This window comes from Cinclus cinclus, chromosome 16, assembly GCF_963662255.1.
Source record: "Cinclus cinclus chromosome 16, bCinCin1.1, whole genome shotgun sequence".
Taxonomy (NCBI): Eukaryota; Metazoa; Chordata; class Aves; order Passeriformes; family Cinclidae; genus Cinclus; species Cinclus cinclus.
In genome coordinates this window covers 12,036,053-12,060,345 of record NC_085061.1, presented here as the reverse complement: position 1 = coordinate 12,060,345, position 24,293 = coordinate 12,036,053, and the positions used below count along the sequence as shown (strand labels likewise).

At 44.6% G+C, this 24,293-nt stretch overlaps 1 protein-coding gene across 2 annotated transcripts in view; it reads right to left on the bottom strand.

Annotated features, from left to right (window-relative positions):
• The window catches only part of CLUAP1 (clusterin associated protein 1), a 55,822-nt gene that overhangs the window by 8,764 nt on the left and 22,765 nt on the right, over nt 1-24,293 (bottom strand). For both annotated transcript variants that reach the window (XM_062503675.1, XM_062503676.1), the window contains exons 9-10: nt 10,409-10,481; nt 1,012-1,116 (exon numbers count right to left, since the gene is read on the bottom strand). In XM_062503675.1, coding sequence (XP_062359659.1) covers nt 1,012-1,116; nt 10,409-10,481 — 178 coding nt within the window. The remainder of the gene's footprint in view (nt 1-1,011; nt 1,117-10,408; nt 10,482-24,293) is intronic.

Here is a 24,293-nt window from a genome sequence, read left to right as displayed (position 1 = left end):
CAGGTTATGGTGTTCTCTGAGGTGAAGCATCACAGACAGCTACAGGACCTTCCAAAGCTCTAAAACCTGTGTACAAACCTTTCCAATACCTATGTAAAATGTTCCTTAGAGAGTATCAGTGCTTCTAGCACTTAACAAGACTTTTCAATTTTCAAGAAAAACAAAGGAAGGGAGGATTATAATGCGTAAATAACACTGACCTGAGAACATCAGCTTCTTTCCCTTGTCTCAGTCAGAGAGAGGGAAGCAAAATTCCACTCACAAAACTCCACGTTTGCAGTTTATCTTAGGAACAGGTTCCAGCAGGAGTGGTGGGACCTGAAAGCCCCACTCAGGCACTTCCTCCAGACCCCAGAGGGGTTTGTGCTGCCAGCTCAGAATCCCTCACTGCTAACAAAAGGAACGACCTCGATTTCCTGGCTGTGGTTTGCTCGACTGAAGACTAAGCAGAACATTTCTTCTCCCACCTGAGTGAAACACAGACCCTCACACAGCAATTCCTCTGAGCTGCTTGTCAGCAGTGGGAGCAGCAGCCAGAGGCTGCAGCTGCACTCCCCAGGAAGCAGGACAGGACAGCAGGCTCACATCTGTCCCTGGGAGCAGCAGCTCAGGTGTGCTCCACCTGTGCCCAGTCAGTGCAGGTGGCTTTACTGACTCACTGAAGGTTCCCCAGCTAAAACAGGTGCCAACAGCTACAGGGAAAGAAGTGCTTTGCAATGAGAAATGGTATTGCTTCCCTAAGGGTTTGTACAGAACTGCTGCAGGAATGTGTAAGGCAATACCAAGGCAGGATTTTCCCCACACAGTAATTTTTTTTCCCCAGTAAATAATCCTTCATTTTCTCCCCTGGAAGCACTGGTTTTTTTTTTTTTGCACAGGGCTTTATCCCCCTACAGCTCCTGAGCAGTGCCAATATCCTGAAGGGTGACAGGGGTTTCTTACATTTGCAGCTACTCAGGTAATTCCAGTACATCCCTGTGGATCAAGGCAGCTCAGGAAGGGTTAGGGTACCTTGCAGGAGAGCTTCTGTGCTGATGCGGTGCCTCGTGATCTGCAAATCCCCCTCGCTGTCAGATCCTTCATCCTCCTGGATTTCTATGTCAGAGTCGTCATTACCTGGTTAAAAACAAAGCCAGCTGATTAATATCACCCCAAGCAACCTCCAGCCCAGAACAGCAGCTGGACACAGGAGACAGCAGCAGTTCTACCTTTGTTCAAGACCAAGAGGAATTGAAAATGCAGCTGCAGAGAGCACAGGAAAATGGCCAATATCCACATCCCTAGGAGAAATCCCTCAGCATTCACAGTGAACAAGAGCCCTGGGACAACCCCAGACTGTTTAAATACTCCCTCTGGGTATGAAGAGAAGGTGCTACTTCAGCAAGTGATTTAAAGACAAAACTCTTTGAAAAGCACTTGGGAAGTGTGTGTTTATTATCCTGGTTTTACCCTGACACCAGCAATGTCAAAACTCATCTCCTTGGACTATTTGCCTTTCATTTAATCCTAGATAAACACAGTTCCATATCCCCAGATAAAGGAATGCAGCTACAGCCAAGCCCAAGATACTGGAGAGACAGAGAAGCTTCCAAAGATGCAGGAACTTCTTCAGATATTTTCACCATCTGCCTTTGTTTCCTTCTCCCCATCCAAAGCAGAGTTCCCAGTCCAGTGCCAGGACAAATCCAACAGGACCTCATGGGAGGATCCAGCCCAGCCACATTTGCTGCTGATTATTTCAAGAAAATAGGCAATTCTTTCCCAGGTACATTTAATTACACACATGTCTGAGGTGAAAATGGAAATAACTACTTTAATTAGGATCAGTAATGAGCTGACACATCTTAGCAGTATTTAATTATCGGACAATGTACAAATATTAGACATTTTCCCATCTTCTTTTTCACTGCAATATTAAGTTAATGAGAAAATAATAATGGCAAGAGAAGTATCTGCTAGCCTGGTAAGATTACAAGGCTCCAGCAGAGTTAGCTATAATATCTATTTGCACTTTCTTCTTTGGCAAGGGAGGGAATCACTCACTGCTGTGTGACCTGGATGCTGCTTCTGTTTACCTGGCATTTAGGAAACTGAGGTTTTGTTCAGCTTTGCATGGGCAAACTCCTTGGGAGGAGCCATGTGGAGCTTACAGAAGGGATTCAAGTTTGTGCTCAATATATTAAAGAGCTAATTTATCACATCTGTGATGGCTCTTACTGCTACTAAAATGCTCTCATTCTTATTTTGTGGGTTTTTTCTTCCATCTTTATTTTATTGTTAGCACCAATTTCTCCCTTGCAGGCATTGTCATTTGTGTTCCTGCTAGGCAGCAGCACTGCCAAGAGCTGAGGATGCTGCAGGGACATTGATTATTCGGCCTAACCTTTTCCATTCCAGGCCCATCCATGATTCCTGCTCCTGTGTGGGATATCCTGAGCATGAGCAGCCAGCTGAGCAGGGACTAACAGCTTCCCACTGCCAGAGAGCAGGGCTGGATGGGAGATGGGGAAGAAATTCTTCCCTGTGCCTGTAAAAATCCTGGTTTGTCTTCCAATCCAAATGAAAACACAGATTCATCAAATGAACTGCCAGCATGTCATGGAATGGCCCAGCTTGGAAAAGACCCCAAAGCCCACCCAATTCCACCCCCTGCCCTGGCCAGGGACACCTTGCACTGTCCCAGGCTGCTCCAAGTCCCATCCAACCTGGCCTTGGACACTTCCAGGGATCCAGGGGCAGCCACAGCTTCTCTGGGCACCCTGTGCCAAGGTCTGCCCACCCTCCCAGGGATGACTTTCTTCCCAATAACCACAGTACAGCACTTTTCCTGCTGAATTGTGACTTTGAAACAAATCCTACTATGGATCCATGGCAAGAATTTGGGTCTTCCTGGAACAGCCTGGCTGGAATCCTGGAGCACAGAGTCCAGCTCAGAGCATCACTGCAGTGAACTCATGCCAGAGGCTCAGAGAAGTGACAGCTGCAAACACAAATTCAGCAGGATCAGAATTCCTGTCTCCAAGCCTCCTGCTCCCTCTTGAAAAGACATCAAGCACCTTTTTCACTCCCCAGAAATAAACACACTGCTCCAACCCAGCCCAAAGGCTGCCATCATCAAGCCCAGCTCTCCCCATGTATAATCTGAGTTATCAGCTGAGCTGAATTGGGCTGAGCCAAAATCCAAAGGACACACAACCAGAGTACACCGCTAAAAAATTATTCAAATGCACAAGATAAAGAGAAGCTGAGCACAGGCTTTTTATCAGGATTAAACACCAGCCCAGCCCAGTGCTGTGTGTGACCTGTCCTAGGCACTGCTCCACCACCAACCCCTCACTCTACACCCAGTGTGCCCAGTTCTTACCAAATTATTTTTGGTATTCATAAAAAGTGACAGTTCAGAAAGTTTCATTTCACAACATGCAAAAAGACTTATTGCCCTAGAAGAAGCTACAAACTCATATGTGTACCACTGCACGGCCAACTACAATCAATTCTGGGGAGACAAGGAACGTTCATGATTTAAAAAAAAACCAGATTTTTCTCAGGATCAGCATAAAGCAATGAAGATAACCACAGCACCACAAATTGCCATATGCCTGTACATGGAGTAGAGAGCCCATTGAACAGAGTTGCCTTATGAGATTTCTATGGGTTTACATTAAGATTATTGGAATTCTCACAACAGACTTATTATTATTCAACAATCCATGTGCTCCAATTGAGGCCAAGCTGGCAGCTTCCAGAAGCTTCAGACAGAGGTTTTAAGCAGCTCTTGTATTTTTATTAGGAAAAGGTAATCAGCAGAACAAGTCTGTAAACTGTGCTGGGTCCATCTCCCCACTGCTGTGATTGCTTCTGCTGCACAGCAAACACTCCCAATATCAGCCTACCTGAGGGAGGATATACTGGGATTTTAAACCCCACTTGCCTTTCATTTCAGCATTTCGATTTCATAAAGATGGGTTTCGGTCGACTAAATTAGTTTCCTTTAAAGCTGTCTAGCCACAAAAAATACATCCTGGTTCCACTGATCTCCAAAGGTGGGATTTTTGTTCCTGCTCTCACTGCTCCCAGAAAAAAGCCAGAGCTGATACCTGGACATACAATACTATACTGAAATTATTTAATTTCTGGTAACTTGCAAAGCTTGAAGGAAAAGCAGCATGATTTAATAACTTAGCAGTGATTTCATTGCAGATTTGGTGGTTTGCATCAATATTCAAGTAAAGGAACCCAGCTGTAAAATAAGAAGTTACTGTGGTGAGGATAATGAGCACACTGGCCATTGTTTATTGATATGCTCTGGAATTAGCTCTAAGTGCTGTGCAGGATGTCCAATTTCATCAGAAAATCACTGCCTTGGAAACACAGGCACTGGCTCCACAGCAATTACACCACTCAGCAGGATGCTGGTTTTGGTGAGAAAACATCACGAGAACAATCAAATGGGCAACTGACAGCCACTTGATCCCAAATGAAATCCAGTTAATAAATAGCATGAAATAAGGGAACAGCAAAAACCAAAGGGGATGGGACTGGGATTTTTGATATGCTGAAGGAGAGTGGAGCCCAGTGCCTATTGAAAGTCTCAGCTCTGCCAAACCCACACCACCAGGCTCCGTATCAGCCTGCACACTCCTAAGAAAGGAAAAAGAAAGGAGGAAAAATAAGGAGGAAAAGCGAGGAAAAAGAAAGGAGGAAAAATAAGGAGGAAAAACAAGGAGGAAAAAGAAAGGAGAAAAAAGAAGGAGGAAAAATAAGGAGGAAAAATAAGGAGGAAACAGAAAGGAGGAAAAAGAAGAAAGGCTTCGATATAAAAATATCAGGAGGGAACATCCTTTGTCCTTAGCACAAAACTGAGATCTGTCATCTGATCTCTAAGAAAAATTCAGCCTGGTACTGAGAGCTACTGAGCAAGGTACCTTGTGTTAATGAGTGTAACTCCTAGGAATTCCAGTGGAAAACTTGGATGTTCAGAGATGTGTAGCCAAAAACTGGGCAGTAACAGCAACATACAGCAACAAGGAGATTGCAGAGGTAGCTCTAAGTGCACTTATTTACTTTGCCTGGTCATTTTAAGATCACAGAATCATGGAATAATTTGGGTTGCAATGGAATTTAAACTTGACCCATTCCAGCCCTGCCAGGGGCAGGACACCTCCCCCTATCCTAGGCTGCTCCAAGTCCATCCAGCCTGATCTATCTGCAGCATCCAAACTCCAAATTTACCAGTAAGGATGATTAACCACTGCCTGGGGAACCAATAGGTCTGAGCCACTTGAAATAATTAAAATTAACTCAGGATGACAAGCTCCACTTAAACTGGGATTTGGAGTTTCAGCAGGAGTGAGCAGACAGATTATTTTTGGGCCCATTTGATAAAGAGGTCATATTTGGTGACCAGAACTATTTCTAACAGTCTTACAAGCCAAAAATCCATCCAAGCATTATTAAATTAGACCATGAATTTGCAATTAGCCAACAAGCACAACACAAAGCTCCTGTGGACCAGTTCCAAGTGTCTCTTACAAGAAGATGGATGGCCTGAGCACCAGCAACATCATCCAGGAGTTACCCCTCAAATCCCACAGCTGCTGCAATGGGGCTTTTTGGTTGTCTGCTGGCAGATTTTAAAGCATCAACTCTGGATTAGAAAGGGTGCAGCCAGGAGCTTCAGTCAGATTCTCTGGTTATTGCTGAACAAGATTATTGTAGTGCAGATTTCCAGATGCTGGGGAAAATGAATGTTTATTCATTCTACAGACCAAGCAAGGGAATGCAGGGTGGACTGACTGGAGCAGCACAGCCGAAACTGGCAGAGTCAATGACAAGTTCAGTTTTACAGCAAATACTTCTGTATATTCACATTAATCCTGGGCACAGCATTGGCCAAAAGAAATAGAAGAAATATCCTGAAAAATTCGAAGTGTTTACATTTTTATACTTTTAAAGCAAAATATTTTACCTTTCTAAAAGTACAGTCCATATATATTCATACAAGAAAGGTAGAAAGACACTTTGGACAAGGGCCTGGAGTGCCAGGACACAGGGAATGGTTTCCCAGTGCCAGAGGGCAGGGATGGATGGGATATTGGGAAGGAATTGTTCCCTGGGAGGGTGGGGAGGCCCTGGCACAGGATGCCCAGAGAAGCTGTGGCTGTCCCTGGATCCCTGGAAACGTCCAAGGCCAGGCTGGACAGGACTTGGAGCAGCCTGGGATGGTGGAAGGGGTGAGCTTTGGGGTTCCTTCCAACCCAAACCACTCTGGGATCCTGTGATTCTGCACTGTCATCTTTTAAATTGATTAAAAGCTCTTGAAGAATGTGAGAAAATGCTTTAGAAAAAGTGTGTAAGAAAGTGAAAATGAAAGATCTGTAAATGCAATAAGCTGAAGAGTCTAAAAAATATTTCAGTCTAGAAACATTCCAAGTTGTTCCTATTTGCTCAACAAAGTTTTTGCACTTTCGGATAAACCTGAGGAAATAAATTGCATTTTTGCTGTGGTTGGTGACCTTTCCTGGCCTCTCCTCTCACACAATCCAGTACCAGAGCAGCCAGTACCCACACCTGACAGTGCTGTCTTCAGCCTTCATCCAAGCAGTGTCTAATACATTGTTTTAAGTGTCACTTTGCCATTAACAAGGAGACCAAGCCCTGAGTTTCAGGCAATTGGATTTGTTCCGTGGCACCAGTCCTGGATGTGGCACAGGGGCAGCAGATGTGTGAGGCACCACTGCCTGAATCAGCCTCTGTAAGAGCATCTTCTGCCAAGCACAGATTAGAAAAATAGCAGCAATTTCCTCCCTGCTCAGCACAGAAGACATTTTCATACTACTGCAAATACTTAATTGTGTGTATTTTCATCAGGCAGATAATACTCAAGAGCCTGATCTGTAGCTAGAGTTCAAAATCTTTATGTTGTTTGAGAACAGTATTTCAGACAATTTAGTGTTGGTTTTTTGGGTTTTTTTTCATTGCAGTGGTTTTATGGAGTTGCTCTGTCAGAGAGAAAATCTGATTTGCAATGTGTGGAAGCAAAAAAAAAAAAAACAAAAAAACAAAAAAAAAACAAAACAAAACAAACAAACAAAAAAAAATCAGACTGTTGATCAATAAAACAAAACCATTATGCCAGTTTTATGTGAGTACCATATCCATGGACTTTCTTTATTCTTAACGCAGGCCTGCACAACTCAACCTCAATCCCACAGCTCTCCTTTTTAAGAAACAGGATTTAGGCTTCTCAGCCTGAAACTCGGCTGAGAGCTGCCCAAAACTCCAGCAGCTTCATTGCGGAGAGAAATGAAGTATTAATTAGGAACCCTTCTTACCAAATTAGCAGGAGATAAGGTCAGGGGATCCAGACAATGCAGGAGCTGATCAATTCTGTGGGCAGGTGAAGGTAACAGTGCTCAAAGGGCAGAGAGGATGCTGACTTTTATCAGTTAATAGTAACAAATTTATCACTACCTGCCAGCCCACATGCCAGAAAAGCCTCATTAAATGTTTTGCAGCTCCCAGGGGCAAAGTGTTAACAGAGTGAGAGAAGCTGCCCTGTTCTTCTCGGGGGCACTTCCCTCTGAGGAGGGAAGTAATGAACCTGTTCCAAGGCAGCTCACTCCTCCATCCCAACATTCCAGAAACAGCCAGTCCTGGGATTCTGGGAGAACCCAGCCAGCCTGCCCACCTTCCACTGAGCAGAGAAGGAGCTCATCCCTCATCTCCAGAACCTGCTGCATGAGCAGCACCAATTCAGTGCAGCACCACTTCCACCATCCTGGTGTCTGCTGGTTAAAGACCCAGACAACACAGTCCTAAGTTTCCAAACAAACTGAAGATGGAATAAAACTCCAGATAAAACCACCTTGCTTTGTGTGTGGGGCACTACTCAGAAATGGAAGTGGAATAATGAAGTATTTAGCAGGGTCTGTGGTGATGGGACAAGGAGTGATGGTTTTAAAATGAAGGAAGTTCAATTTAGACAAGAAATTGGGAAGACATTTTTTTCTTGTGAGGCTGGTGAGGCCCTGGCACAGGCTGCCCAGAGGAGCTGTGCTTGCCCCTGGATCCCTGGAAGTGTCCAAGGCCAGGCTGAACAGGGCTTGGAGCAGTGGAAGGTGTCCCTGCCCACAGCAGGGGGTAGAATGGGATGAGTTTTAAGCTCCCTTCCCACCCAAAGCAGTCTGGGATTCTATGAAATATTTTTCCCTCCAAAAACCTGCTTCAGAAAGATGTTTCTGATGGTGAAGTCCTTCTTTACTCTTCCCTGTCACTGGCTCACTACAGGGCACGTCCTCTCTCAGGAGCATGCAGCACCCAAAATCCACACCGCTGAAAGGCTGAAGTGCCCAGGGCTGCAGCACCCCACACCATGCTCACAGCAGTCTTGATAAAATCACTGCTAGATCCAGCTGCAGGTCCCTTGGGAATCCTCTCCAGCACAAAATCCATCTCTCAGGTGACCCCTGCTTCTGGTGTGAGCTGCATGATTAACCCTGGGGGAGGGTGGGCAGGCAAAGCTGATCTTTCTCTGTTTCCTCTTGTGCCAATGGGGATTTTTCTTGTGCTGAGGATCCTGGGATTAATACAGCTGCTCTGTAAACAAACTGTGCCATGTAAGACACCAACTTCTGCATTCTCTCACCAAAGCAAATCTGTTGGGGTTGAATTGTTTAAAGGGCAGCATTTAATTAATATGGAGAGGAGGAGGGGGTCTGCTCTAAGGGGAGAGCCCAGGTTGTTAAGTGTGAGCAGACTGGTTTTGGGGAGCTTTACAACGTTCTGTTAATTAACCTTTTGTGCTCCTGATTGGAAAACAGCCCCGGAGATCCAAATTTTCTGCCTCAGTTCACCCCTGCAGACTTTCACAGACAAAAGCAGGGTGGAGATGACAGAGATAACTCGATTTGCCAAGGTGATGGGACAGTCAATAAACGAGCCAGCTCTGGAAAGCAGCATCCTGGTGCTCTTCTCACTAGAATAAATGCTAATTATGACAATTAGGTACTTGAATTAAGATGTATTATGAGGTCACTAAAAGTAATAATCACATTCTTAGGTGTCAGTTAAATCAGTCACTAAAAGGCAAAGTTCCTTTTATTTCAGAGATGCAAAATGACAGAACAGTTTTCCAGCTGCAAATCGACAGCCAAGGACAAAGCAGGGCAGCAATTTTCATGTTATACCTCACACTGCCAATTACTGGTGACTGATGCCCACCTCCTCTTGAACTTTCTTACCCTAAAAACTGTCAGAGAGCAGTACTTGAACGTTTTCATGCAAATAAATCCTTGAAAGAATTCCACATTCTTGTAATTTACATTACAAATCCTGTATTTCAGCTAAAACTTCTTCACTCTTTACCTCATTGATATGAGACAAAAGATGGGCAGAAATCAGAGAATTTCCTCTCTTATGAGTTTGCTCTGAAAATCTCAGACACCAAACAAACAGTGAAGTGTAACTTTTCTGCCTTTATTTAATTTCAGCTTTCATGAACTCTCCCTCTGATCATGAGAATTAACTTTCCTCCTAGTTTCTCCCAGCATCAAATAAAAATGCACAGAGTGCAATAATAAATTCACAGGGGTAGCTCATGATGAAGTTCTGGCTGGTGTTTGGCTCAAAAAGACCCGATTCTGTTTTGTGAGCTTTCTGTAGTCTCAAGAGGTCGTTAATTCCCTTCTGATCCTAATTAGTTAAGAAGTAGTTTAGGGGGAAAAAAATAAAATAAACCCCCAAATTTTAATTGCATTCCCACTTTGCAGGTACACTAAAATCAAACAAATCCAGGGAGGTAAATGTGGATCCTATTGAGAAGGTTGATGATATTAGAGAGGATTTTAAGGTGTGAGAAAGTTCTGATCTGTGTCATAAAGAATTATTCTGAACACAGAACCAAACTCTGCTGTCAGCAAGTGGTGAGGACAGAAATTTGGGCCAGAAAGGACATTTTGATTTTGCAGGACACCCCAGCATGTGTGTGATGAGGCACAAACCAGCAGGACTACTCACCTCCATGAAGCACTTGGATGAGAAGAACTTTCTGTCCAAGTCTGCTCTCAAGCCAGCAATCCCCTGGTGCTAGGACAAGTCTGTGTCCCCAGCCAGCCCAGGCAGGGGTGGGAACAGTAAAATGAAGCCTAAATCTGCTCTGGGATTGCCCAGCATTCAGTGGCTGACTGTGATAATTTCTCAGCTCTGCCGGTGCAGCTGGCAAGGGGAACATTCCCAGAGGAACATTTCACAGCTGTCCTTTAAAAGTTGTCATGATTCCACTTGTTCTACCCCTGCCTGCTGACTCTGTCATCACCCACATCCCCATGGAAGTGGACATTTACACATGGAGTAGCCAGCACTTAGCAACTCCTCTGCTACTACAAGAGGTGAAGGAAATGTCACTTACTGCCACTCTTGAGCAGGTGCTGCTCCTCCTCCTTCAGCCTGCTCTGAATAAGATGTAACATGTTGGCTGCTTCCTGCAAGATGAGAAAAAAGCTGTTTTGGGAAAGCTGCCACAGGTAGAATGGGACTAGAAAATGTCAGCATTGAGAGTGTTTTATGGAAAAATAGGTCTGATTTGAAACACGGAGCTCCTGCTTACTTTCTGAGGGTCAGTATATAAAGCCCAGACCAACCAGTGCACTGAAATTCAACCTTACATCCCCACTGGGTGAAACATCACTTGGTTTATTTGTCTTCATCCCACACAACATGACTGCTGGTGCTTTGAAAAGCAGGCTTTGGTAGTTGTTTTCAGCCAGCAGTCCATTAAACACCAGAATTGGTTTGTGAAATGACTGCACTTCCTAACACACATCCAAAGCAGAAAAAATCCACACCTTTGCAAACAAAGCTGGAGCAAACAACCCTATAAGTGAGCTGGAAAAGCACAGCCATGAATTTATTATACCACTCTGGTACAAAGGAGAACCAACCAAATGAAGGTCAGTGACACTAAAAAGTCACACAGTGGGACCTTTCTAGCCTGTTTTTAATGACATTTAGCTTAAATTTGGGTAATACTAATGGTGAAAAGCAAACTAAACATGATAGAGTAGGTAAAATATGAATGCACAAAATAATCAGGCACAGCCAGAACCTACAACATGAACAGGTGGCAACAGCTGATAGATTTAGCCACAAATTTTGCTGATTTTAGTCTCCTCAATTCCAGTCAGGCAGAGGAAAATTAATTAACTGTGGGTTGAAATAAGATTTTTCTGAGCCTTTGATTTTTCTATGCAAAATATGATTATAATTAAAATCACCAGCTGCTCTGACATGATCAGACCTCCACACTTACAGTGCACCTGTGGGAAGGAAACGTGGACTCAGCCGGAATATCCATGGGACAGAAGGAAGAAAGTAAGAAAAGCATGAAATGTGGAATGGAGCACAAACTCTTTCTACTTTCAAGTGGAAATGTGTTTCCAAAAGTATAGAAGCTGAGAAAGGCCCACCCAGCACACGAGTTGCTGGAAATAGAGGCCTGGGGACAGATTGGAATTGTCCAACACAACTTGGCATAAATATCTGTCCTGGGAATTGAAATTCATGCTGGAAAAGCTTGCAGGGAAGATGTTTCCAAGTGGAAGTGATGTGTCACCTGTATCTGCTGAGAAACACAGCTCAGTGCCTCTCTCAAGGAAATCAGTCTTGATCCAAAAATCTGCTTTGGGCAATCACACTGTCAATCACAATCAAACTGTCTGCTCTACAAACTCTCAGCGTTAACAGAGACAGGACTGGATCCTTGGGACCAAAGGAAGAACCCTGCAAAACTGAAACAGGTGTGACAGTGTCCAAGGGGATAAAGCAGAAAGGTGAGGATGCCAAATCCCATGGAATGAGACCCTCCAGCAGCAACTTGCATCAACAGGACTACTGAAATCTCCAAACTGATGGTGTGCTCTGCAGGGAGAAGCTAATTCTGCAAAAACAAGTGAGGGAAAGACACGAGTACTTTTTTTTTGTAGACTCAGAACATTTGAAATACTCTGTGAAAAACTGCTATTCTTTATTAATTCCTTCTTCATGATTAGCACTCACCCTCTCAGTGCCAACAAAGCCTTCTCAAAAATGATGAAAATTGAAATGAGTGTGGACCTGAGGCAAAATTTTCAGAGGTCTCTAGCTAGCAGTGTTTCCTTTGATCATTCCAAGGCCTCCCTCTGCATCAGTGAGTCCCAATAGTTCCTCACTGAGCCTCACAATTGCTGCCTTTTTTTTCTTTACCTCTTCCTCCCAGCCAGCCCTAAGGTTTAAATAGGGCCAGTGATTTAAGTAAGCCTCCCCCCTGCTCTGTCCCTGGGACAAATGGACACAGGAGGGATCCATCCCCCACGTGGATCCCAACCCCACTGCCTGCTGCAGCCAACACAGTGCATATGGCAAAGAAAGGAAAAACCAGGATAAAATGAAAAGGACATTTCCCAAATGTCATGGGAACAAATTCCTAAGTCCAGGAAACACATTTAAAATGTTCCCAAAGCAGTGAAATAATCAGCACAGATATAATCACTGCCTGGCACTGCAATTCCAGGCATACACCATGACAGCTGGAGCTGGCAATTCCAATTTAGACAAATCAGCAGCTCCCCTGCCCTGCTTCCCTGCTCCTTCCCTTCTCCCACTCTCCAGCTCTGAGAAAAGCACTTGTGCAGCCACAAACGGAGCCTGCTGCAAACAAATCCATCAAAACAAAATTAAGCCAGGCAAATTCTCCACTGCAGCTCAGCATGTGCCTACCCAAGATCCTGGCTGGAGGATGGGGTGCTGGGTTAAGAAGATGGGGTTTATGAACTTAAACTACAAGAGAAATGAAAGTTAAAAGAATGTCTGCCCATACAGATGAGCCACTTCTCCCCCCTTCCTCCAGCCTTTCACCTGTGCTGCTGCCAGCAGCTCAGCTGATCTCACTGCAAGCCAGCCCAGTTACTTAACTGGCAGGAAAAATGTTGTTTTTCAGCTGGTTTAGGTTTCTGAACAACTTGATGCATGGCTGGTCAAATGCCACTGTCAGCCCAAGGGACCTGCTGAGCCTGAGCATCCTCCCTTCCAAAGCAGCCCATGGCTCCATCACTGCCACATCCTGCAGAAGCTCATCAAAAACTGCAGCAACAGAAAACGTTTTAAAAGGGCAGCTCCAAACCAGCCAAAACCAGGAGAGCATCAGTGAACTGCTGGTTACTGTCCTTAACAAGTGACATCTTCAAAGAGGGGGCAGAAGGGATGGCAATTCAAAAATCTAGAAAGTAAACAGATTTATCACTTAATGTTTTAAAAGTTTTGAATGCCTGCAATCATCAAAGCTGCATTTTTGGGCCTGAGCAGCTCCCACCTTCCATGGTGACACCACTTCAGCAGATGTGATTTAGGGAAGCTCAGCGAAGTCCAGCCTGTGCTCAGAGCTGGTTTTGTGTTTGAGGCTGGCCCTGTGTGTGATTCTGAGCTGTGACAGGGCACAGGAGCTGGGGGTGATGGACTGGAACCTGCAGGTGCTCTCTGAACACATGCTGTTGTACCAGGGCCCAGGGGCTGCTCAGGTGTCACATTTCCCTTGCAGTCACAGTGACAGCTCCATGAAAACAGAGATGTGTCCCTGTTCAGCTCCCCAGGGAACAGCCCGAGTGCTTTGGGATGCTGGATGGGAAGGAGCCACTATTTAACACCCTGGTGAGTCTCTCCAGTAAACAAAGAGCAGGAGCTGCAGCAGGCAAACACTCTGGATTCCTCTCCAAGTGCATTTTACTCAAATGAAGTGGCAGCTCCCACTGGGGAATCACAGGGTCAGATCAACACAATTCAAGTACCAATTAAAACAAAATCCAAACCAACCTGCCCCTCCAGAGACTCCCAGGGCTTTCAGGGTACCAGGCATCACTGGGGCTGAAATTCCTGCTTTAGGGGCAGATAGATGGAAATTATCCTTCTCTGCCTCATACATTATGTAGCCTCTCCTGAGTGTAAATCTGCCCAAAGGAGTAATTTTTGTCAGCAGCTGAGGGAAATGGGCAGCAAGGCAGGGCTAAAACTGAGAGACCCTGAACAACCCTGGCTCCAAGGGACCCTCCTAAGTCTCGGCCCAACCTCCTGCTCTAAGCAGGACCAGCAGTGGGATCAGACCCCAGCACTTAGGGCTGGAATTTCTTGGGTTCTGAAGATCTCCAAGGGAGAGACTGATCAACCTGCCTGGGCAACCTGTTCCACTAGCTGTGTGTTCAGAGATTGCAGAAGTTTCCTCACAGCAGGTCAGAATGACTTTTCATTGCTAGTGAGCTGTCCCTGCTCTCAGCACAGGGGCTCAGATGTCCTTACCACCAGTGATGTCCCTTCCTCTCCATGCAGGGCCTTGGCTGGTGACACACAGAGCCCACACAGACAAGAGCAGCAGGAAATGCAGAGCCCTGGTGACACACAAAGGCTTCTAAATCAAATAAATTTCACCTATGTTTACAATCAACTGGGCTTTTTTTTATGCCCATTTTCTGTTGTTACAGAAATATTACCTGTTCAGCACACAAGAGAAATGTTTTTTGTAGGCTGGAGTTGGAATGAGACAATACAGACACTCTGTATCTCAATCTTCAACTGGCAAAGCTGATGATTTTCCACCTAATACCTATGAAAGCCTTTGCAATAAGTTGTGTCAGAATGTTTTAATATGATCTGATCTACTGCTCTCTGCACAAGGAAAACAATTTTGAGTTCCAGTCTGCAGGCTCTGGGGTGGGAAGGGTGGCTGGGGTGATTTTGCTTTTAAACAGAGGCCATGGAGAACATCCACCAGCAGGAGACCCACAGACAACTTGCTCTGCCACTGACTCAGTGTTTGCCTTAAGGCCAGGGATCCAGGATTTGGATAAACCACAGCACTGCCAGTCCCTTATCCCAGTCCTTTATATGTACCTGATGTTCCTGAGCTCTGGTTTAAAACCATAACATCAAGCTGGAATTAATGACAAATCATGAGACTGAAGCCAACTCTGTCCCTGCAGATTGCAAAGCACCAAGTCTGACAGCTCAAAACCAGGAAGAATAAAAATGATGCAGTATTTGACCATTTGAAACAGCTCAGATTTTTACTTTTTTTTTTTTAGCTAACCTCAAAGTTTGGGGTGTTTTTTAAAAAAAACACCATCAGATTTTGAATACAAAGAATTTGTGCCCTGCAGCCAGCTGGCAGACACAATTACCACTTAGTAGAAAGGGAAAGGAGTGGGTGAAATAGGAAGTACAAAAGCACAGGACAACAACTGGAGCTCACTGACATTTTGCATTTGGATCAAGCATTTCAATTTCTGCCTAAACTATTCCTTTTGTTCTCAGACACTCTCCCAAGCCCGGAAATCTCTCTCTGTCTAATGTTTTCATCATAGCAAGGGAAAACAATGTTTCCTTCTGTTTTTTTTCTGGAGTGATTTACAGTGCTCCCACAGCTCTGGAGTACCCTTGGAGGAATGAAACCAATTTGCTGCTAGATTGAAGGGCTCAGCTCACCTTGACTTCATGTGGGCAGCTGCTCCCTGCTTTGTCACAGAACAAAGCACCTGAGATCAGCTCCTGCTACACTGAGGCAGCTGGTTTTGATAAGAGAGTTGCCACTCATTCAGCAGGAGGGAGATAAAGAATCAGGAGAAAGCATGAGGAGCCTGATGAGAATGTGACAACTCTCAGTGACAGAAAATCTGCCAACGGGAAAGGGACTAAAGTTCATGAAAACAGGAGGTACCAACTCACCTGAAACTGCTCTTTAAGAGCAGAGATGACGTTTCCTGGATGCTGCAGTACTGTTAAATAGCTTCCCTAAAATTCATGATCTCAATGGGAACATGGCTCCCTTTATGTTTGACTAGACCTGATTGCAAAGCTGCAGGGTTTGCTCCTTTTTATTCTGTTGAGGAATGGTGGGACAGAGACAAGATCCACCTGAAACAGTGGGGCAGAAGAACCTTCACCATCAGGCTTGCTCAGCTATGAGCAGGTTTTGAATGAGGTCTGGCAGGGAATGATGATGATAGTGATGATGATGATGATGATGACGATCCTGACAAGAAACAGAGCACTGTGAAGAAGCTCTGGAATGTTCTTTGTGAAGGCAAAACAAGTGGGATCCCATCTCATGTGCCCGAACACAAGTACATCCATTGTGGGAGGAATCAGAGTGTGCACAGCTGTGATCCCACAGACATTACAGAAATATGGTGTCTCCTAATAAATTCTGGCACACCAGCTCTAGCACTCACATTTATCAAAATAATTAGATCTGTTAGATCACTACTGAAGGGCACTTTCATCAAGAGGAGTCACAAAAACACCTCAGAAGTTCCTTTGAAAAGAAGGTTTCTTTTTTTCAAGGACAAAGGTGTTAATTAATGGAGTGTCTTTCATGCCATCAAGAAAATCAGGGGAAAAGCACAAATGCTTTCTAATGTGAGGGCAAGGTTTCATCAAGGAAAGCTATCGGAGTAGAAAAACCCAGCATGGGTTTTCATAGAATCATTAAGGTTCTAAGGTTAAGGAAGAGACTTCTGAGATCAAGGGGGTTTATTTGTCAGCCATGTCCCCAAGTGCCACATCCACTTGAATGCTTCAAGGATGGTGACCCCACCACTGCATGTCCCAATGACTTGCTGTGAAGAGATTTTCCCTGATACCCAACCTGAACATCCCCGGCACAGCTTGAGGCCATCTCCCTTTGTCTTATTGCCAGCTATGATGACCTTGTTTCAGGGGGGAAAGTCTTTAGGAAGAAAAACTTCCATCAGGGATGTGTGGGAAAGGTGTCTTCACATGGGGTCACAGGAGTAGCAGGCAGTGGCAGGAAAAGATGGGATTTTTGGCTGATTTACACCAATGCAGCTCTCAATGCCACCAGCTCAGGCTGCACAGAGCCAGACAGTGAAGTGTAGTCAAAACACAGAAACTATCTTTAAATCTGATTTAACACTTCTCACACACTTCTTCCTAAAGCTCCCATAATGACTTGGCAAGTCCTGACTTCACCCAGCCCCAGTACTGCAATACCCAGAGATGAACTGGAGTTGGAAGGGATCAGCACACTCCATAACCCTGGACATCAACACCTTCCCTCTGGAACTCAAGGAGATTACTTAGGGTGAGGAATGGCAGCTTGGCAATTGTTTGCTCTCACCCTCTGGGATGTGTTTGCTGACCTGGGTGCCCTGCTCATGCTCTGTGTGAACTCTGCCTCTCTTCTAAGTTCTCCTCTCGTATCCTCACACAGTAAATGAGTAATTATCCCCCAGGCATGATTCTGGAGTGACTTTTGATGCAACATATGACTTTTTGATGCAGCCAAAGAGGCTGCAAAGAGTCCTTGGGGCTCTGAGGACTGCACTGGATAAAATCTGATGTCAACAGCTGACCTTGCTTGGAATAGAATTAATCTGTCAGTCAGTGACCAAGAAAGCAGGTTTAAAAGCGATTTAGTTGACTGGTTTACTATTCAAAAAACCCCAAAGGACAACAAAAAAAGCCCAACTCAAAACTTTCCACCTCAAATACTTCTCTGCACTGCTGTGCTGGTTTCAAGGCCAGGTTGGAGGGAGTTGGAGCACCCTGGGCTGGTGGAAGTGTCCTTGCCCAAGGCACTGGATAAGGTCCCTACCAACCCAAAGCATTCTGTGATGTCACAAATACTCCTGACCCATCCAGGAACCACAGGACAGAGCCAAACGAGCAGAACATCCAAGGAAACAGCACTGAGCTCTCTGCTGAGGGTTTGTGGGACTGTCCTTGCAGGGCACAGCTCAGGAGCATTGTACAGACACAGGACTGGAAAGGCACTGGGAGGGGCTGCATGAGACCAGTGCAGGGCACAGGCCTTTAAATCATCTGCCAGCACTGAGAGAAATCTAAACAGGACAAAGGAAAGAAGTTAAAAAAGAGATGCAGACTAACATTTTCTGCCCAGAATTTTCCAGGCAAAATTCTTTAATTCAAGAAGCTTCAGTTCAGCAGTAACACAGACAAATTCACTACTACCTAAAATAGCATGACAGAGGACAGACTCTATCCTCTGGATAGAGTGGATCAGATGTGTTCTGTATTCAGCATTACATACAATGCTAATTTCTCCTAATTACAACTCTTCATTTCTCCTATTTGCTTTTGTAGAAGGGATGAATTCTAATGACTCATTAACAGCTCACTGAACATTCCCTTCATGGATTACATATTTACTGTAGTGAGCTTACAAGTGATACTGTTTGGATGTGTAATTTATTTGGATTAATGTACAATTCTACAGTGTAAACCTGGGGTCAGTTTGCAGTACCTGAAGAAATCATCATCCAAATTAACACTGAATGGAAGTTAGGAGGCACAGCAGAATCTTGTTCAGCACTAAACAGCAGTCACTGCCTCATCCCTGCCAGACTCAAACTCCTGAATTATCCTCCGTGGTACAAAGCCCAAGTGTTCCAAGGGGGTCAGGATTACTCACACTTTTCAAGGAGAGTGTTTACCATATTAAAGGGCAGCTGCTCTTGGGGAACTTGAGGGTTCCAGGAACTGATAGTGGACTCTGCTGCCTTCTATCTTGAGATCAATTAACTCAATACAGCCCCCATTTCTCACAGCACCAGCCTCTTCAACAGGGGGCTGACAGCACACTTCAGTTTATTCCTGATCTCCCACCCAAATGAAGTGGCAGCACCATCAAGCCTCTCTCTAACTCTTGTCAGAGCTCAAGCACAGGAATCACAGACCTGTTTTTTGCCATTTCTCCAGCTTGAAAATATTTGCACTCCTACTTCCTGCTCCCCAGGACAATACAATGTTCTACCTACTCCTAGGATGACTGGAATAAAACTATTTTTAAACATCTCCTTGTGGTGGGTTGGAGAAGAAGGAAGTGCAAGTGAATAATGATGACAAAGACAGACAAAGACAGACAAAGCTCTTCAGCAAGAGGGTGACAAGCACTGCTTCTAGGACTGTTCATGCATCAGGCTTGGATTCTTTAACACAAAAGAGCAGGTAAATCATTTCTGGGCAACCAGCAATGGACAACACCAGCAGGTTTCACCTTACACATCCTGCTTCTCTGGTTTCCATAGCTCTGCTCATATCCATAGAATAGCAGGGACACAGGAGAGCTCCACTGCAGTTTACTCTCTGGATTAAGAAACTGGAGCTGTTGGTCTGAACACCCTGGTGGCTAAGCAGGAACTGGGATGCAGGATACACTCTCTGAAGTTCCCCAGTAGAAGGTGGCCACCAGCAGGCATTTCTAGGGAATGTGGCACGGCCAAGGGGACTCAGACCCTGCTTAACAGGGCAGGTTCCTCCTCAGTCCTCTCACAGATGGAACAAAGCCTGAGGAGGAAACTCAGACTCACAGCTCTCCAGGTCAGCATATTTTAAAAAACTAGGAGAGTCTGACAGTGTACTGTCCTACAGTGAAAGTTTCCATTGATTTTTGGAACTACATCATGCTCAAGTCCAAATGGGAATGGAACTGGATTTCCAGTAACATAAATATGATCCCAGCCCCCAGACAGAAAGGTGTACAGTTAGTTTGTCCTGAGATTTCTCACCTTCCCTTGGTCCTGATGTTTGACCCTGCTGCAAAGCTGCTGAAATGCAGAGTTGCCCCATGGGTTATCCCAACATCAGAATCCTCTCCAAAGGATCCTGGAGCTCTGGGAGGAGAAGGCAGGGACTGCACAGGGTAGTGGCTGCCCCTGCCAGCCCATGCCAAGGCTTCTGTCATTGGGCCACCTTTCACACGTGCAGTGTTCCACTTTCACATCTCACAAAACTCAACCAGGAATTGCCCTCACGAGGCCAGAAAACCGAGAATTATTTTCCTATTTAAAGACTCAGACCTCACTGTTTTGCACCTGATGAGATTATGCATGTTTATGCAAATCCAAATGCCATTCTCACAGCTCCTTTTCCCCACTAAGTACCTGCAGCAGAGCATAAACCTCAATTTCCTATAGATCTTTTTAACACTACCTACTTACATCATTTGGTGCAAAGCACCAAACATCAGTCCCAAATTAAAGAGTTATTTTAGCTTTTTATTTCAATCACATGTTTAAATGTTTCTCAGTGATTTAAAAGTTGATCTCTGGGGAAAAATAGAAATTGATCTTCTTGATTAGTGTTGTTCCAAGTAATCTGATTGTCTCCTTTTCTGAGTGAATTTCAAGTGATTTCTGTTACAAATTTCAGACATTTAAAGTATTTGTGAATATTCAAAAGGATAATGCAGGGAAGGCAGGAAGACCATAATATGAACCACACACTTATTCATCTTCCCAGATGAAGCTGGATAAAGAGAAGATGTAAAACCTACAAGGCAGCACTTTGGAACATATTAGAGATTGTTCTCATGCATTGCTTCTTCTCCACTGGAGTCACTGCACAGTAGAATCCAGAGAGACAAGTTAAGAACTGAATTTATTTGAGATCAGATAGTTCTGATTTCTCTTTGTGACAGTCATCCATGGATTTCCAATCCATGCTGTCAGTGAAGAGCTGTTACATCTCACCCTTCACAGAAACAGCTGCTGTCATAACAAACTCACCCTGGCTGCAAAACTCAGCAGATCATCTCTGTGCTTCTTCTCCAAGTGCAGAGTATTTAATTTATAAAAGAATTAGCACAGATTTATTACAGCAACAAGAAAGAACCAGACTGAGCAACCTTTACAGGGGGTTCATATCCAACCACAGCACCAAGCCCGGAGGTATAAGGAACCTCTTTACCCTTCAGGGGCTGCTGGAGGGAGAATATGAATTTTTCCATTGCTCAGAAAAGCCTGTTAGTGATTTGGGATTCAATAATTTCATGTTTGATCTCTAGCTCTGTCATAAAATGAGCTCTGGAGTGTGTCAGACGTGAAGAGCTTGAAGGTGTGAGTCAAATGCCCCCAAATCTGGGGTCCTAAGGCAAGTTTGTCACCCACCTGGCACACCAGATATCCAAAAAATCCCTAGGAAAAATGGAACTTTGAGCACTGAGTTGATCAGACGGAGATCAATTGAAATCATCTCAATTGTTTGCATTTCCCAAAACATTCTCCTACAACTTTAATGGGAGAGGGTATCAACAGAGCCCCAGGAGCAGGGAGCCATGACCTGTCTCAGGGCAGTTGCCATGGTATTGGCAGGAGACTGCAGGATTTTATTTCAGAGCAATGAATGCACACAGAACCTTTTCATCACCACTGAAGCACTCTCCACACACCCTCCCACCTTCTATCTCCAGCTTCTCCTTTCTGTGATCATCATTTCTTAACCAATAATTTATTCTGTCCTTTTCTCCTACGCTACACTGCCCCTTCTCTTTTTCTGCATTCCCTTCCCCCTGCTCTCATTTTTTCCACATTTCCCTACTGGTTTCTGTGTCTCAGTGTACCAATGCTGTCACCCTTGTACACTGAACTGAAGGCCAAAATAGAAGCAACCAACAATTCAGCAGGCTGTGCCTACTTTTACATCTGATATTCCACACAATTCAGCAGTGCTGGACCAGGAGTGCTCTCCTGGCACCTGTAAAATGTTAAAAGAAGTCATAATTCAAATGCACATTAGTTAGAAGATTTAAAGACTGTAACCAGCTGCTTTCCATGTTAACCTTATGCTGGCTATAAGAGGGATAGTTCAGTGCAAAAAACACAGAACTAGAACTAAGGGGTACCTCAGAGTGGAGCAGAACTCAGATATCCCTATTTATTATTATGTGCATATTCAGGAGCTCTGATTAAAAAAAACCAGTTTAATGAAAGAGGGATTTTATTTGGGGAGGGTGGATTGCAAAGGGTAAACACAATCTGTTTATTTGGAATTGCATGATTAATCATGGAGGACTGTTAGAATCCACAGAATCAATGATGGAATTGTTTGGTTTGGAAGGTACCTCAAAGCCCATCCCATTCCAATCCTCTGCCATGGGCAGGGACACCTTCCACTACCCCAGGCTGCTCCAAGCCCTGTCCAGCCTGGCCTTGGACACTTCCAGGGATCCAGGGGCAGCCATAGCTTCTCTGGGTACCCTGTGCCAGGGCCTCCCCACCCTCCCAGGGGAGGATTTCTTCCCAATATCCCACCCAAACCTATCCTCCTTCAGTTTAAAGGCATTCTCTCTTGTTCTATCTCTACATGGAAACTCCATAATGATGAAAAGAAAAGCAGTTTAAGCAATCCCAAACCAAAGACAGACTGAATGACTAAGAACATCCTCATCCCCGTGTCCACCACTTCATGGCACTCCTCAGCTGAGATTACACACTAACAGCATAAAAACAGTCTGAAAATACCTTAGAAGAAAGCAGTTGAAGAGGAAAGTACTTCTGGGGTGTCCTCTGAGAAGCACAAGAAAGAATAAGCACATTTTCTTCAGGGAAAAGGCAAATGCTGAAGGAAATTGCCAAGTTATTCTGGCATTACATAAGCTAATTCCAAAAACACCTTTTTGAACTGTATTAAGTCTCTGTTGTCCTTTAAAAGAGAGGCATTCATTTATAATCCAGAGAGAATTTCAACCCCCAAATCTGAAAAACCCCTGAAAATTGGGTGTTTTAGAACAGCTGAAGTTCTAATAGCTTCTGTGTCTAAACACCCAAAACTATTCCATCTTAGAAACAGGTTAAAAATGAATTAACTGTACTGAATCTTTTCACAACGCAGAAAAATAAGACCCAATCTTTGAGGAGACATGGCTCATAAATCCCTGCCTTGCCAGAGAACTGCAGGAAGATGGATTAATTCCATGAACAGCCCAAAGGAACAGAAGGAGATTAAAAGAGGTAAAGAAGGCAAAGGAAAGACAAAAGGTCCTTGTTGAAATTCCTCAGATCCATGAGTAAGCAGTGCATGACAGCTGTCAATAAGTGTGAGAAAATCACTCTAAAGACAAGTCATGTGTGGACTTCTGCCTTCTCCAAGTGATAATGGCCAAATAATTTCATACTTTTCATACATTTCAATGGGCATCCCACATCACACAGGCAGGTGTTCAGCAGGAGCTGCTACATCACCAATTAAGTGCTGGGCTCAGACTCAACACGAGCCTGTCAGTTCTTTTAATACAGATTACTCAGCCCAGTGCCTGGCAGGAGCCTCCCACTGATCACACTCCAGCCACTGCTCCCTGTGACTGACACAGGCAGGTAAAGGAGCAGGAGGCTCAGGAAAACACCAGGAGCTACAAGGGGCATGGAAAAACCACCTTGAAAGTGTACACAACCACCAGCTCTGGAGGGGCTGGAGTGTCTCAACTGCTCAGTGTCACTTAATCAAAATCTTTAAATCACTTTGCTAATTAGGAGCTGCATCCTGGCCCAGGTTGGTGGCTGTGGATACCCAACCACTCTGGGTCCAACTGCAGCACAGATCTGGCTCACTATTCAGCACCAGAATCAGAACAAAAACTCCTAAAAACGTGGGCTAAATCAAGGAGAGGACCCAGGAAACAGAGCTCAGAACAGCATAGGGAGTGCTGGATTAATCTAATTACATTGCTGATGCTTTCTGCTGGCAAGCTCTTAAGCCAATAAATAGCAATGATAGAAGAATTGCCTCATGCTGCTACTGCAGAAGTTAATTAAGATTTGTTTGGTGGAACAAAAGACAAATCAGGGTTGCGGGAAAAAAAATCAACATAATTTTCAGTGTTTCTGACAGCTGGAGTGAGTGTGTTTTAAAATAGATTAAATGTAATTATCCTTGTTATTTTTTCCTCTGTTGATGCTGAAAATGACACAAGATTATTAACTGTAGGACAACATGCAAAGCATTTTTGGAACAAATTGTTCTCTTTTTTTAAAAGCATGTAATAACCCACAGTTTTGCTTCACCATAAAGTAGCCAAAGTGTGGAACCACCACCTGAAAAGCAGATCAAGACTTAAAGAAGTGACAGACACATCTTTGTGTTCCAGGCTGGCCAGAGATGAATCCAAATGGATTAAATAGTGCATCCCCTCATTGGTTTGGAAGTAGGAGTGCACATGCAAGTCTCTTGGTTTAGTTGGCACCCAGATTAGAATCATGGAATACTTTGGGTTGGAAAAGAATTTAAAGCCCATCCCATTCCAGCCCCTGCCATGGTCAGGGACACCTTCCACTGTCCCAGACAGCTCCAAGCCCCGTCCAACCCGGCCTTGGACACTTCCAGGGATCCAGGGGCAGCCACAGCTTCTCTGGGCACCCTGTGCCAGGGCCTCCCCACCCTCCCAGGGAACAATTCCTTCCCAATATCCCATCCATCCCTGCCCTCTGGCAGTGGGAAGCCATTCTCTGTGTCCTGTC